This window comes from Vespula pensylvanica, chromosome 1, assembly GCF_014466175.1.
Source record: "Vespula pensylvanica isolate Volc-1 chromosome 1, ASM1446617v1, whole genome shotgun sequence".
NCBI lineage: Eukaryota > Metazoa > Arthropoda > Insecta > Hymenoptera > Vespidae > Vespula > Vespula pensylvanica.
The window spans coordinates 8,047,707-8,064,124 of NC_057685.1; the positions used below are offsets into that span (position 1 = coordinate 8,047,707).

The following is a 16,418-nucleotide window of genomic DNA, read 5'->3' on the forward strand; positions in this document are numbered from 1 at the left end:
AAGCCAAAGTTCACAAATGCCGATATAAAGGTGGTCAAGCCAACTCCGAGCATGAGCAAGGTGTCGATGACTTGTCCAGCTCAAGGGTTCCCTGTCCCTATTACACGGTCAGTAATAATCGTTATTTCTCAAAGGATCTTCCGACCTTCTATTCTCGATTAGAACCGACGTCGAGCGCGAAACCGAAATTACCGGCCAATCGGAAAGTCGAATTCGTCGAAATGAAATTGGACGGTGCGGTGAGCCTCGTGTGTCCTTTGCAAGGCTACCCTGTTCCAATTACGAGGTGAGACAATTACTCACCGTAGATTCTATCATACATCTGCGCGTATCATGTTATATCAATTTCGTTACCATCTCGAAGGTGTGTGTACTTTCGAAAGTATCGTTTCCACGCTAGTTTCATTTTTCAAATTAATTCTTTCACACGTCGGTATCAAATTTTATATCGATACGAGAGTTAAACTGGATTTCATCTTCATAGCTTTCATTTGTATTATTTCTTTACACTACTTTCTCTCTTCCATTTTTTTTTTTTTCATTCGACAAATTATACAATTAATCCTTTGATGAACCACTCGAACGATCGTTTCGATCTGAACCTATTCTCCTAGAGCCTGTCGGATTCAAGTCTCCGATCTTCTCCAGCGATCTTACATTGAGCGCTTATTCGAGACGCGAGGGTATCGGCGTGGTGCTAGCCTGTAACGCTCAGGGATTTCCCGTTCCAGCTGTCAGGTAAAATAACATCTTTTTGCATCGGAGAACATCTATCTCCTTTTTGAGGATCCAAAACGATCGTCGATTTCAGAGCCTGTAGGCGCGAGATCACCTAGGCTTACGTCGGATGATCTGAGCCGTACGATTGGAAGATACGAGGGACAGCCCATCACAATATTTTGCGCAGCTCAGGGAAGCCCTGTCCCTACTACTAGGTAAATTAAAAAGGCTAGATTCTTCTTAGGGATGATTAGGATACGTTTTGACCGAGCAAACAAGACTTTCTTGTTTTCCCTTGAAATTTTCGTTTTCCCTTCGATGATGTTTAGAACCAATTGGAAGCAAAGCACCAGCCTTTTCCGGAGAAGCCAAGATCTCTTTGCTATCTCGACGAATCGGAACAGAAGTTAGCATCTCCTGCAACGCCCAGGGTTACCCTGTCCCTACCTTTAGGTATGAAAGTTCGATGATGATCTTGATCCTATAATTGGTTCGTTGCTTCGTCGAGTTAATTGATTGCTCTTCGTCGAACTAATTGCTCTTCATCGCGAGAGAACCTCTCATATCTCTGTCCCTAACCATTGTATCCAAGTAATCGAATTCCGATGCTGTTTAGAACCTGTCGGAAGCAAAGCACCTGCTTTTGCGGGGGATACTAAACTCTCCTTGCTGATACGAAGAGTGAACTTGGATATTGGTCTTCTCTGTAACGTTCAAGGCCATCCGCCTCCCAAGGCTAGGTATTGGACTATAGTGTTGAAAGATTTCGATTGAAACTTACCATAGCTCTTCGTATTCGAGATTTATTAGAATTTTATGATTATTCGTTAAAATGAGTTTGTAATTACTTAGCAATTCTTAATATATCAAAAAATTTATTAATATCAATTTAAATAATTATTTAAATGTCGTCACTTTTAATGAACAATTTTATCAATGTAGCATGTTACTTTTGAATCTCGATTGCGAAGTGAATTGAAAAAGATGAAAACATTTTATCTTTATGATGTACACAAAGAAAGAAGTCGTCCTTGTATATGAGGTAGGTCAGTTCTGTTTGCAAAGTCAAAGATACACTCGCGTTTTCTACAAGTGGTGTAAATATCTTTTGAACGAAGTCACTTAGAGAGACTTGAAACGTCGTCCGTTTTAAAGTACGCTGTTCTCTTTAGAACGTATGAAGGTCGTGAATTTGGAATATGGGTCAAAGTACCATCGGGGTACCCTGTCCAAGTAGAAGAAAAAGAGAAAGAAAAAATGAGAGTAGGGCCGACTTCGAGGAGATTTTGTCCATCTTTTCATTTTCTTTCCCAGAACCCATGGGAAGCAAAGCACCCGCATTTCTTGGAGATGTAAAGTCTTTCTTTTTCCTCCGCAAAGAGAACACGGAAGTAAGCTTGCTGTGTAATGCCCAGGGCCACCCTGTTCCCGTGACCAGGTATTACATTACCTACTCTTGAAAGCTGTGCTTCAAGGCCTTTGTAGGTCGCTCCTTTACAGATACTCAGGGAAATTTTTAGAATATCGATCGTCGTCTCCTCGCTTCTCGACTGAAATAATATTCTAATTATGTTCGATGTTGGTCGATGGGACTGATCGAAAAGACATCCGTTTCTTTTTGCTTGTTTGTTAAATATCACGACAGAACCGGTGGCAACGAGGAAGCCAAAATTCTCGAGCGACTCTAAGATAGTAGGCTGGTATGATCGGGCAGCAGGTCAAGATCTCACCTTGTTGTGTCCTGCCCAGGGGTTCCCAGTTCCAACTTATAGGTATAACAAAGTCGAGAGAATAAGATATCGAGCATGCCTATGTTGTTCTTATCCGTGTTAGAGCCAGTAGCTACGAGGAAGCCAAAGTTTTCGACCGAATCGAAGATCACTTCGTACGAACGTGTCATCGATCATGATACTACTCTGCTTTGTCCCGCCCAGGGGTTCCCAGTACCAACTTATAGGTATATAACATTTACATAAATATATGTAGACGATTCAGAGAAGAAAAGAATCACGAGAATTTATAGTATTTTTAGACGAATAGTATTCTCCTGTCACGTTCCGATTTTATTATTCGTTTCTTTGGGAAATCTCACAATTGTAGAGCCAGTGGCAACGAAGAAACCAAAATTCTCGAGCGATGCTAAATTCGCCGGGTACGATCGACTCGTTGATCAAGATCTTACTCTCTTGTGTCCTGCCCAGGGGTTCCCAGTTCCAACTTATAGGTATATAATATTTACATAAATACGTGTATAGATGCTTAGAAAATAAAGGGAACATTCGATCACGAGAACTTAAAGTAATTCGAGACGAGTACAAATAATATTCTTTTTTGTGTCTCAATTATCATTCGCTCCTTTGGCAAATCTCACGATTGTAGAACCAGTGACAACGAAGAAACCAAAGTTATCGAGCGACTTTAAGATGGCGTGGTACGATCGAATCGTTGACCAAGATCTCACTCTCTTCTGTCCTGCTAAGGGGTTCCCAGTTCCAACTTATAGGTATATAATATTTACATAAATACGTGTAAACGATTAGAAAAGAAAAGGATCAGTCGATCACGATTGTTACTCGCTTTGGAGTCCTGATTATTATTCGTTCCTTTGGCAAATCTGATGATTGTAGAGCCAGTGGCAACGAAGAAACCAAAGTTTTCGAGCGACTTTAAATTGGCCTGGTACGATCGAATCGTTGACCAAGATCTCACTCTCTTCTGTCCTGCCCAGGGGTTCCCAGTTCCAACTTATAGGTATATAATATTTACATAAATACGTGTAGACGATTAAAGAAGGCAAGGATCATTCGATTATGAAAATTTAAAGCGAGTAAGCTGCTCTCTTGTATCTCGATTATTTTTCGTTTCCTTTGGCAAATATCACGATTGTAGAGCCAGTGGCAACGAGGAAACCAAAGTTTTCGAGCGATGCTAAGAAGTCCTGGTACGATCGAGTCGTTGGCCAAGATCTCACTCTCTTCTGTCCTGCCCAGGGGTTCCCAGTTCCAACATATAGGTACTTTTATACTAAGTATCTAGATAGAGAAGTTGAAAAGAGACTTTTACGGCATATTCTCGTTCGTATTTATCCGAAGAAAGAGCATGCTTTCTTCAATGTCTCTCAGTAGGTTTCTCTTTCTCTCTCTCTCTCTCTCTCTCTCTCTCTGTACATTTGTTGTGTATGTATGTGAAAATCGTTAGAGCCAGTCGGAAGCAAGGCGCCGGCGTTGACAGGCAATTTAAAAGGCGGATGGATGGAGAACAAAGCAGGCTCAAGCATCGTCTTAACGTGTCCAGCGCAAGGCTATCCCGTACCTTCCTTTAGGTAAAGCTTTATTAATCTCTAAACGGAGTATCTTTCCACTCGCGCGTTTCATTTTACGCGACTAATGAAGAGAATTGTAGGAAGTCAGATGTTAATTTACTCTGATGTCTTTGTTGTTCCTTTCATACTTGAATATCTAGAATTAAGATCACTTTTGATAATTTATCGTAACAGAGATGAAAGTATGAGTTTTAATTAGTTGGATTATTTTCTAGGTGTATAATTTTACTGTTCCCATTTAGCTCTCACGGGTTCCCTGTTCCAACCGATGGTCATTTATTTAAATTCACTTCGTTGGTAGTATTCTTATATTTTCTTCTTTTTGCATTGTTAGAACCAGTCGGAGGTAAGGCACCAGCATTGACCGGTGATATAAAAATGATAATGATATTGGAAAAAAAGACTGATGGTAGCGTTGTGCTGACGTGTCCTGCTCAGGGTTATCCTGTGCCTTCTTTTAGGTAAACGAATATATATTTCTCTTTTTTTCGTACCTGGTAGAATCGCGTGGACGTACATATATATAGCAATCTCTTAGACTTTAATCGTAGGATTTCTCGTATATTATTATGGGTCCCCTGTTCCAATCGGCAATCTTTTAGGTAATTTACTGATATTTTTATTCTCGATTATTTTTTTCTTTTTTTTATTTATTTTTGCGTTGTTAGAACCAGTTGGAAGTAAAGCACCAACGTTGACTGGCGGTGACGTAAAAGGCGTATGGATGGAAAAAGGGACGAATTCTAGCGTCGTACTGCAGTGTCCAGCGCAGGCTTATCCTGTGCCATCATTTAGGTAATTTATATGTTGTGTTTAAAAGATCAAAGAACACGCGTTCTCGATCGTATCATTTCTCTTGCAAGGGGTACTCTCTTCCGGTTTTTCGTTCTATTTCGAGAGTATATCGAGTCGCTCGATCTATCTCGTTATTTTATCAGAACCTGTTGGAGGCAAAGCACCAGCATTGACGGGCAATGTAGTTGGCGTTATGATGAACAACCGAGCAGACTCATCAGTCGTGTTGTTTTGTCCAGCTCAGGGTTATCCCGTACCTACGTATAGGTAAATGATTAATATCCAGAAATATAATTACGAAGTATATGTTTATAAGTTTTTGAATATTATCTGTTATTCGAAAATATTCACTTAGGAACGATTACAAATACTTTCTTTTTATTATATATCATTTACTTGCTTACACTCGAGCAAGTCATTCGGCGTCTCATAAAAATCAAGTAAAATAACAAGCTATGTTAGCGCTGATCGCATGCCAATTTGTATCCGTTAGAACCGGTGGGAAGCAAAGCACCGACTTTCACGAGCGAATTAAGAGGCGGATGGTTAAAGAAGAGAGCTAACTCGAATACCGTGCTAACGTGCCCTGCTCAGGGTCATCCTGTACCAATGTTTAGGTAAATGCTTTAACAAAAACAACATATGTATCTATATGTATAAAACGTCCTTCTCTCGCGCACGTGCTTCCGAATTAAAAAAGAAAAAGAATAAAAAAAAGACAAAGACAAAGAAAAAGAAAAGAGAACAAACGTCAAAGCGTATTTATCGTCGTTAGAACCGATTGGAACGAAAGCTCCCGCGTTGACGGGTGACTTGAAAGGCGGATGGAAGGACAAAAGGGCGAATTCCAGCATCGTCTTGACGTGCCCGGCTCAGGGATATCCTGTGCCAAGTTTTAGGTAAATGCCTTCTCTCTCTCTCTCTCTCTCTCTCTTTTTATTTTTTCTATTTTACTTTTCTTTTACTATTCTCTTTCGTCGACGATCGTATCGAAAGTTTCTTTTTGAACGTTCATCGTTAGAACCAGTCGGATTCAAAGCCCCTTCATTGATCGATGACTCTAAACGTGATTGGAAGGAACACAGTACGATGTCGAGTATTATACTGTTCTGTCCTGCCCAGGGTTATCCTGTACCCAGTTTTAGGTAATATTTAGCTATATATAGCTCGCTAACGTATCACCCAATAATCGTGAAAAATCGTTTGATAATCGCGAATAATTTCTATATCGTTAGAACCTGTTGGAAGTAAAGCACCGTCGATATTGGGTGAGAAAGGAAGTTTAATGGAGAGAAGGACTTCGACGGATATCGTGATACCTTGCCAAGGGCAGGGTTACCCTGTTCCAACTTTCAGGTAAATTTTATAAAGTCAAGAAGGCAAAACGACGAAAGAAGATTTCGGAGTTTTGCACGAGACACGTTTGAACGAAGACACATGGGTGGCTAGGATTCATTATTTCTTTTCGAGAGATATTTCCTTCGATATTTATGACGGAAGTGATTCGGTCGTACTTTTTAGTATTATCATACGATCGTTGAAAAGCGTCTTTTGGGTTAAGAACCTGTGGGGAGTAAAGCGCCTTCGATTACGGGCGATGCCAAACGATGGCTGCAGGCGAGGTCGTTGGCTGGATTGGTGATGCAGTGCCAAGCTCAGGGACACCCAGTGCCAGCATTCAGGTAGATAGAGTATCTTTTTATCGATCGTGTTCTTATTTCCATATGGGATAGTTGCGCATTACTCCGTTTCAATGAATGCATATTTTTTTCCTTTCCTTCTTTTTCTTTTTCTTCCTTTTCTTATCTATTCGATGAGGTATTCTGTAGTCCTTGATGTTCTTTTAGCGGATGTGTGTCGGATCTCTTTCTCGGATTAAATCGTTCGCCTTGTTGTTATTTTTACGCCGTCAGAGCCAGTGGGAGCGAAGGCGCCAAAATTCTCAAGCGATGACCGCGTGCATTCATTCATACGTGCCAAAGGAAGTACGTCGACTCTGTTTTGTCCGGCTCAAGGTTTCCCAGTTCCATCGTTCAGGTATAGATACATAGGAATAGCAGTTTTCCATGATTTTTGCTCGTATTCTTTCGCAGAACCGGTAGGCTCGAAGGCTCCTGCGTTTCAGAGCGAGGCTAAGAGCGTTACTTACGTTAAACATGCTAAATCTTCTGTTGCATTAACGTGTTCGGCTCAAGCTTCTCCACCTCCTAATTACAGGTAAAGTAATAGTCGAATTGTATAATATATATAATTATATATATTATATATGTATATGTATAAAAGAAAGAACTATAAAAACACTCGATTAGGAAATATGACGATAATTATTAATTATTATTGATCTTTTGTAAATCAACGACCAAGAGATTTCGGCTGAAAGGACGATGGATAAATCGATAATAGTATATTATTAACGAAGTGTAAACGTTATAGAATTAATTAGGAGATTATCGATTATCAGGCGAAAACGATGAAACTGGTGGTGCGTTTACCTGTAGGGGTATTTAAGCTCGTTACGGTTGTCGTTATCGTTATTACGATAATACAATGAATATTTCGTTTGGATATGAAGAACCGGCAGGTCGCGTGTCACCGAAGTTTCCAAAATCAGCAAAATCCGATTCTTTCGAAGTGGCGATGGGCATCGAGTTGAGTTTGCTCTGCGACGCACAGGCCTTCCCTGCTCCCGCATTTAGGTCAGTTCATTCAATTTATGTACCTTCCGGAGGCGACATTGTGTGTGTACGTTGCAGCTCATTTTAATTATGGGCAGCCTTAAATTGAGTTGAAAGCATGAAAATTTACGACGTGGATAATTCCCCTTATTTTCGGTTTACTTACACAAGCTTCGTTTAGTTTCAATAGAACGTTAAAATGAAGCGGTTTTAAATTAATTACACTTTTATTTCTTATTATACGTGATTTTGACATTTTAAATCTAGATCAATTAATATTATAAATTTTCTTTCTTTTTAATACGGTGATCATTTCGTAGAGCCAGTTAACGGTGCCAAGCCTAGAGTCGCATCAACATCGAAATACGATGTACTTGCTAATTACATTGGAGCATCCGTTACAATGTTGTGTCCTGCCCAAGGACACCCTCTACCAGCTTTCAGGTACTTAAGTAAATCACACACGTGGATAGTATTTCTCGCCGTTGTATGCGTTCCATCGTACGCAAGGGATTTTAATGTCACATTAATGAATTCTATTGAACGCTATACCTATAGTTATGAATTCCATGTTATCGATGATATAATCATCGTTAGATTATAATCGTTAATTAGGTGATAAACCTATCGAACGATTTAATTGAACAACCGCGTTCATCTATTTAGAACCGGTGAATCGTGCTGCACCAAAAGTACCACCGACGGCTAAAATAACGGTCCTTGCGCTTCCGGTACAGAAAGCTTTGGCGATGTTATGTCAAGCGCAAGCAAATCCACTTCCAGTGTTCAGGTACGCTCTAGTACAAGTAGGTTGACTAAATATAGGACGTCGTGCGGTCGAAGTTTTGGCTTCGAGTTTGGGCTTTAAAAAAAAGCATGGAAGGAGAGGTTGCGTAGGTATATTTCACCGAAGTCTATTTCGAAGAAGTGCATATATTAGTTGGTTTGTAGGTATTTTTGGATATTCGATAGGAGAGAGAGAGAGAACAAACGTCTATATAGGTTTTTTCTTTACGCGAATAAAATTGAAAGACAGTTGCGAATGATCCGAAACGAGGGTGGATTTTGGAAATTTTGCTTTTTAGAACCGATCGGAAGTAGTCCTCCTCGATTGCCACCTAGATCGAAATTCGACGGAATGATGAAAGTTCAGGGACAGGCTGTGACGTTGCTCTGCGAGGCACAGGGCAGTCCTATACCTTTCTTCAGGTGAGCAACGGTAGAAAATGGGTCTTAGCCTTGTCTTTGGAATCGTGTGCCGTGCATCGACAACGTTTTAATCGAATAATAGTTGTATCATTTTTGGAAACAATCGTTCGTTAAAAAATTGCAGAACCGCGTGGTAGCGTTCGACCAAACATCAAGGATAAGGATATCAATTTCATGAAAAAAATCATCTCTATGAACGAAATGATTGGTCTCGTGTGTCCAGTACAAGGCTTCCCGGCGCCCGCATTCAGGTACAAAAATGTAGACCAACGAATAATTCGACGAGGAAAGTTAGAGCTTCGATCGTAATTCAATCGATTAGAGATCGAGTGAAACTCGATGGAGTCGTGTCTTTGAATCGACCTTGCTTGCAGAACCGCGTGGTAGCGTACGACCGAACGTCAAGGATAAGGACGTCAATTCGATGAAAAAAGTCATTTCTGTGAACGAAATGATTGGTCTCATATGTCCTGTTCAAGGCTTCCCAGCACCCGCATTCAGGTATAAAATTATAGAAAAACGGATAATCCGACAAGGAAAGTTCAAGCTTCGATCGTAATTCGATTGATCAGAGATCGAGTGAAATTCGACGAGTCGTGTCTTTGAATCGACCTTGCTTGCAGAACCGCGTGGTAGTGTACGACCAAATGTCAAGGATAAGGACGTCAAAACGATGAAAAAACTCATTTCTGTGAACGAAATGATTGGTCTCATATGTCCAGTTCAAGGCTTCCCGGCACCCGCATTCAGGTACAAAATTATAGAAAAACGGGTAATCCGACAAGGAAAGTTCAAGTTTCGATCGTAATTCGATTGATCAGAGATCTGGTGAAATTCGACGAGTCGTATCTTTGAATCGACCTTGCTTGCAGAACCAACTGGCAATGTCCCACCACGCATTGCTGGTGAACGTTACGAAGGCGGCAAGCTAGTCGATGTTCCAAAGATGACGACAGCGGCGTTGGATTGCGCGACTCAGGGATTTCCTGTCCCAGTGACAAGGTAGTACCGCTCGAGTGAAACATGGAGATACGTTTCTCCTCTGAGTATTCTACGTGACTATTTCAGAGGGTACCACCGAGATAGCACCGCGTTCCTCGGGCAGAAAATACGAGGGATGGGAAGTGATATCTTGTTCTCAGGGTCAGAACGTTGCTTTCAGTCACTCGCTTCAGGGATATCCTATACCTTCGACAAGGTAGACCTATCTCTCTCTCTCTCTCTCTCTTTCTCTCTATCGTTCCTTATAGCGTCCTCTCTCTACATCCTTTCTCTGTCTCTCGTTTTGTCGTCGTTCTTCCGTCGTGTGCCGATAAAAATAATAAAAGAAAAAAATGACAAAATGTATTTCGAGTCGTCTAGACACTGTCCTTCTTCAAATCAAAAGGTGAGTAATCGCATGCAAAGATATTGAATTATAAATCAAAGCTCAAACAAACGGACAGGTAGTCCGATGAACGAACGGGTAGGTACAGATCTTTTCTTCTTCTTTTTCCCATGAAAAAAAAAGATAAGAGAAAAAAAATAAAGAATTAGAGCCGACCGGTCGATCGAGAATCTACCTCGATGGATCGCGAGCAAGGACGAGCTCTCTTTTCTATGCTCATTGCATTATCCTTTCAGAACCATCCGGTCGCACTGCCCCAAAGGGGACTGGAGACGGTCTTAATAAGTACCGCGGGGTAGAGGGCGAGTCTCTGGCTCTGGCGTGTGCGGCACAAGGCTTTCCTGCCCCGATAACTAGGTACACACCTCCGATAGTTTTCTTCCCTCTCTTTCTTTATTCAGACTTTCTCTCTCTCTCTCTCTCTCTCTCTCTCTCTCTCTCTCTCTCTCTCTCATTCTTTCTACTTTTTATTTTTTCTTCCTTTTTACTTTCCCTTCATTAGATTTTCCTTTACTCCAATAAATCCCATTTTCTCTTTCGGAATCTTTCCTTACCCTCTACCCCGTGTCGGGTGGCGGTACCGCAAGAGGATCGATTAAAATAATAAAAAAGAAAGACATAGAAAGAGTGCGTTTTGTAGAAACAAGATTGTTTCTTACAAAATTGACAGAAAAACGCAAGAGAAGTATTAACAAGGATCTCCGTTGCGACAAGTTCGCAAAAAGGGTGAGAAGAAGGGTGGGTTTTGGATAAATGCAGGGGGAAGAAAATCTTACTAGTCTGTTTCTTCGTCTGCTTCTTCTCTGCGGAACGATATCCTCTGTTGTATACCAGGACGGATTTTTATATATTTTTATGAATACCCATTTGATCTTAGACTTGACCACGTGTCATCGTCATCATGATCGATGATAGATCAAGAAACGTAAAGTTTGATGATTATATCCAAATCTAAAGGAGTTGCCTTAAAAGAGAATAGAAAAGTTATGGTGACTTATGATAAAGAAAGAAAAAAAAAAAGAAAGAAAGAAAGATAAAAAGAAAGGATGGATGGATGGATGGAAGGACGTAAGACAATGAATTGACAAAATGTATATTCGTTATTCGGGGTGAGCCAATCGGACGTGTTGGTTTTCAGTGCCAACTGGATCCTCGCGGCGCAACTCCGAGATAGGTGACAGAAGCTATAGCGCGACTTCGAAAAGGATGCGGACCCTCTTCTCCTTTGGTAACCTCGGTGCTGATACGGGTGGACCAAGTGGGTGTCACCCGATCAATTGGGGCGATCAATGTTGCCCTGCACCTCTACACACCTCCAATAAGTCCCACGATATCTGGCTGGTAAGTCCTCGCCACCTTCGTGCCTCCGTTCATCCGTTCTTATTGCTCATTCCCTCTGGCGTCACGCAACCCTCTCTTCGTTTCTTTCTTTCTCTCTCTCTTTCTCTTTCTCTCTCTTTCTCTCTCTCTCTCTTACTTACTCACTCACTCTCTCACTCTTAATTTGCCAAGCAACGAAGAAACCAGATACAGTATGAAAAAAGAAATAAAAAAAAAAAAAAAGAAAAAGAAAAGAAAAACAAGAAAAAGAAAGGTATACGTGTCGTGATCACTCCTAGGTATAAGTACGTTTCTCTCGCGATTTTAATGAAATCCCTGAGTCGTCCGAGGAATCGTAACATTTTTTCGCAATTCTTCTCTGACAAAACTAGCTAAATACTTACCTCGTGTGCTCTTTCCATCTTCCCATTTCGTTCGATAATACGGAAGGTTTTTGTCTACTCTAAATTATTATCGTTATCTCTTGCACGCTAGGTACCATTCTACCTAAGTGCTATACGAATAATTCACTATTTTGAATGGTAAGAGAACGAGTAGTGACGAATATCATCGGACGAACGATTGTACGGGACATTTTTACAATTCTCTCGTACTATACACTCTATAGCCTTCGAAAGCGACGTTGAAAAGTGTTGTGTCGTTAAAAGCATACGGTCGTTCTACTACACAGTTAGCACAGTTTATACAGTGTTTGATTTGTTTCTCCTACCAGCTGACTGGATATGCTTCCATCGTTCTCGTTTTTCTATCGTTTCGTTATATTTTATTTTCTTTTTTATCTTTGTGGTACTCTAGCCGCAAGCCAGAATATCAATAATTGATACACGTTGATGGCCACGTTGCATATCGATTAAAATTGAAAAAAGAAAAATATAGAAAGAAAGAGAAAAAAGAAGACGAGAGATGATATGCAGCCATCCTTTCGCACTTGCTTTCACGCTTATATCGTCTCTTTCTTTCTCTGTCTCTCTCTCTTCCTCTTTTTCTCACTTTTCTCCTTTGGACATTACATATATAGCGTACACATAACACATACACGTACACGTGTACAGAACTAATATGTGTAGATACGTATAGTGTCGGTTCGGTGCACACACCCACTCCTTTTCCTTTTGCCTTCATTGTACATGTTTCTTCCATGCACATAGTCCTTTTTTCTGTTGTGTCATATTTGCCACCACTGTCGTTCCCTTTTCTCCTTCCATTTCCAACAGCCTATTCTGCTTCGTGATCGTTACATTTCATTAGCTTCTCAAAGCGTTTTTCTACGACTTATATGAAAGTAGATAGAGTTTCGCGTATCGCGATACACGCGCCATTGATTTGATAATTAAAAAAAAAAAAAAAAAGAAAAGATAAGAAAAAAATAAGATGGAAATAAAGAGAAAGATAAATTGGAAGCCCGTGCCCAGAGACGCCCGAAGCCCTTCTGTATTATAAGAAAGAGAAAATATTAGAGAGTGGAGTAAATGGAAGGATTCTTTTCCAAATTATAAATCAATTCAATACTTGGGCCATCCATTTTTATTCAGCCGACTGTCACGTCAGCGTTATCACAATAATATTTTGTAATTACATTGCTAGTTAAATCCTACGATCGGAATTTCAAATTTGTTTTTCCACATACCATTTGCTCCAACTCGTTTTAGTTTGCATAAAATACAACCCGCAGTATCAATTTCGTATACTCGGGTTGATACTTTCGGAAGATTCGAGCTGAATTGGCTCGAGTGCCGATACGTGAATCGATCGTTTTTTTATCCTCTGCTTACAGATGGTACAAGTTCATCGAAGGTTCTTCTCGTCGTCAACCTGTTCAGCTAAATGATCGCGTTCGTCAGGTCAGCGGTACTTTGATCATTCGTGAGGCTCGTGTTGAAGATTCCGGCAAATATCTTTGCATCGTTAACAATTCCGTTGGTGGTGAAAGCGTGGAAACTGTTTTGACCGTCACTGCACCCCTTGCCGCTGAAATCGAACCTAGCACCCAGACAGTTGATTTTGGAAGACCAGCTACTTTCACTTGCAACGTTAGAGGCAATCCGATTAAGACGATCTCGTGGTTGAAAGATGGTAAGCCGCTTGGACTCGAAGAACCAGTACTTAGGATCGAAAGTGTTAAGAAGGAAGACAAGGGAATGTATCAATGCTTCGTTAGAAATGATCAGGAAAGTGCTCAAGCTACCGCTGAATTGAAACTTGGAGGAAGATGTAAGTTTGTTCCAGAAAATGCGAAACTTATCGAAGTAAATAAATATCGCATTTGTTATATGAATATTGTTTGCTTTTGATAGTCGAACCACCACAGATCCGTCAGGCTTTCACCGAGGAGACTCTTCAACCCGGACCCAGCATGTTCTTGAAGTGTGTTGCCAGCGGAAATCCTACACCTGAAATTACTTGGGAACTCGATGGAAAACGGTTATCTAATACGGAAAGAGGACAAGTAGGACAATACGTTACGGTCAACGGTGATGTCGTCTCTCATTTGAACATCTCTAGCATTCATACCAACGATGGAGGTCTTTACAAGTGTATTGCTGCATCAAAGGTATATAAAAACTATCTTTTGATCTTCATCTTTAGATAAGATCACTTGACAGATTTTATTCATTAGGCACAACCTTATATTTCATATAATGAATCGTGTAACAGATGATCATCTCCGAAACTATTTGAGATATCGAGAAATCTTTTTGAATCTTTGTGCTTTGAATATATTCTGTTATCTATACGATTAGATGAATTGATTTGAAATTTATAGTATCTAAAAATATATTTGCAATGAAAATTCATACATTATTTAGATTCCATCCGACATCCAGTTTCAAAATGGTGGATATTTAAATAATTAAAATATCGCATCCGGAATGGTAAAGATTGTCCAGAAAAATTGAACATAGTGTCAACCTTTACATGGACATAGTGTCGGCCGTTAACATGGATTGTAATAGATTTAATCCAGTTTTTACATAATAAATATGTATGTGCTCGAAGAATACATATAAATAAATTCGAAGCGAGCGCTCCATTGATCGTAATACGAAAAAATGTTTTTTTTTTAGAATTTGGATCGATCATTAAATCAAAACAAATTGTGTAAAAAATGAATGAAATTTTTTTTTCGATTCGTGTTAAATCAAAATCCTGTGAAAAAAGTTCGTGTAAAAATAAAGAATTGATCGTATATCGATTATTCTTAATGCGAAAAATCTGCGCTAAATCTTATTACGCTTATTTATAGGTTGGCTCTGCTGAACACTCTGCTCGTCTCAACGTTTACGGCTTACCCTTCATTCGTCATATGGACAAGAAAGCTATCGTCGCTGGTGAAACTCTACGTGTTACTTGCCCCGTTGCTGGTTATCCTATTGAAAGCATTGTCTGGGAACGCGATACCAGGGTACTTCCGATCAACAGAAAACAAAAGGTCTTCCCGAATGGCACTCTCATCATTGAAAACGTCGAACGAATGAGCGATCAGGCTACGTACACGTGTGTTGCCAGAAATGCACAAGGATACAGCGCACGAGGAACATTGGAAGTTCAAGTTATGGGTAAGTTTCAAATTTTCATTTACTATCTTTCATCGTGGATCGCGTGATATCTTCGTTTATCTGTAAATTCCTTTTTCAAAATTATTCAACCATCGCGATATAGATTACTTCGAGATATTATCTGGAAAAGATAAAAGTTCTAACGTAGTCATTTTCTTTTTAATATTGACAGTTATTCGTTCGATTTTACTATTGAATCGTTAAGAAATTTTATAATTGTTGATTTTCGCGTCAATACCGATCGAAACGTTTAATTTAAGATCTTAGATGTAATAACATTATATTGCAGGATTCAGCAGGATATAATTTATGTTATGTCTATCAATCGTGTTGAAAGAACAAAAAAAAAGAATTTTTCTTTCAGCTAGCACTCGTACGATAGATGCCAGTTTAAATCGAGAATACGCTGGCAGATTCGATTACGTTGTCGTTTTGTCACCCCACGTCGCCGATAAATTTATTTTAAAAACAAAATTTTTCGAGCGTACCGCGAATCTCGTGTATAGGAGAAATCGTACGTGTTAACGATATTTATATATATTGATGTGTACGCGGATAGCAAAGCTCCGTTACAGATCTTACGGACTCTATAATTAAAAGGTGAAAGCGTGCCGTACCCAAGGAGGCTTTCGTTGGAAGTTGGTATGGCGGTGGCCGACAAGCGATCGTAAGAAATTAGATACACCTCTTCTTGACTAGAATTTTTCTCTTTCTTTCATTTTCTATCTTTGCGTATTAATCGAATCAAAAATAATCAAACGAAGAATAATAAAAACGAAAACAGAAAAAAAAAGAAAATATATAAAAACTCTTAGAAAATGTGTCGTGCGTTCTGCATTTTTTTGTGTTAAAAATTTTCACATTAAATATCGATAATATTTATTGTAACAAGTCGCGAGTTATTAACGTACGAAATGGAAAAAGGGACAAAAAAGAGAAAAAAAATTGCAAAACTCACGACATTATAAGAACGCGCTATGTTATGCGCGCGCGACCTGATCATACATACATCCATACATCGATCCTCCAACCTCAGTGCCGCCCACGATACAAGAGTTCGCGTTCATGAAGCTACCAATGAACGCCGGAGAGTTCGCGAATCTGCAATGTATCGTGCCGACCGGTGATCTGCCTCTGAACATACGTTGGAGCTACCCCGGAGAAGAAATGGGCGGTTCTTCCGGCGTGCTCGCAAAGAAGGTCGCGGATCGCGTTAGCATGCTTATGATCTCCGTCATCACCGCGAAGCACGCGGGAGAGTACGTTTGCACCGCTGAAAACGCGGCTGGGACGGCCTCCCATTCGACCACTCTCACCGTCAATGGTTCGGGACTATGATTTCTCAGCCTAGACAGCTCCTTTTTTTCATTATATCTTTTTTACATTTTTTCTTCTTCATCTTCTTACGAATC

General features: G+C 40.1%; 1 protein-coding gene across 50 annotated transcripts in view; it reads left to right on the forward strand.

Moving 5' to 3' along the window:
• The window catches only part of LOC122634895 (Down syndrome cell adhesion molecule-like protein Dscam2), a 69,035-nt gene that overhangs the window by 26,604 nt on the left and 26,013 nt on the right, over window positions 1-16,418 (forward strand). For 18 of the 50 annotated variants that reach the window (XM_043824538.1, XM_043824581.1, XM_043824529.1 and 15 more), the window contains exons 8-10: window positions 13,224-13,660; window positions 13,744-14,000; window positions 14,694-15,006. In XM_043824538.1, the coding sequence (XP_043680473.1) occupies window positions 13,224-13,660; window positions 13,744-14,000; window positions 14,694-15,006 (1,007 nt within the window). Of the gene's footprint in view, window positions 1-2,365; window positions 2,493-3,347; window positions 3,472-3,609; window positions 3,734-3,918; window positions 4,043-4,710; window positions 4,838-5,612; window positions 5,737-6,072; window positions 6,194-6,750; window positions 6,875-6,930; window positions 7,055-7,409; window positions 7,534-7,832; window positions 7,957-8,178; window positions 8,303-10,344; window positions 10,466-13,223; window positions 13,661-13,743; window positions 14,001-14,693; window positions 15,007-16,042; window positions 16,331-16,418 lie in introns of all 50 variants that reach the window. The other 32 variants (XM_043824721.1, XM_043824727.1, XM_043824519.1 and 29 more) reach the window with 14 other exon arrangements.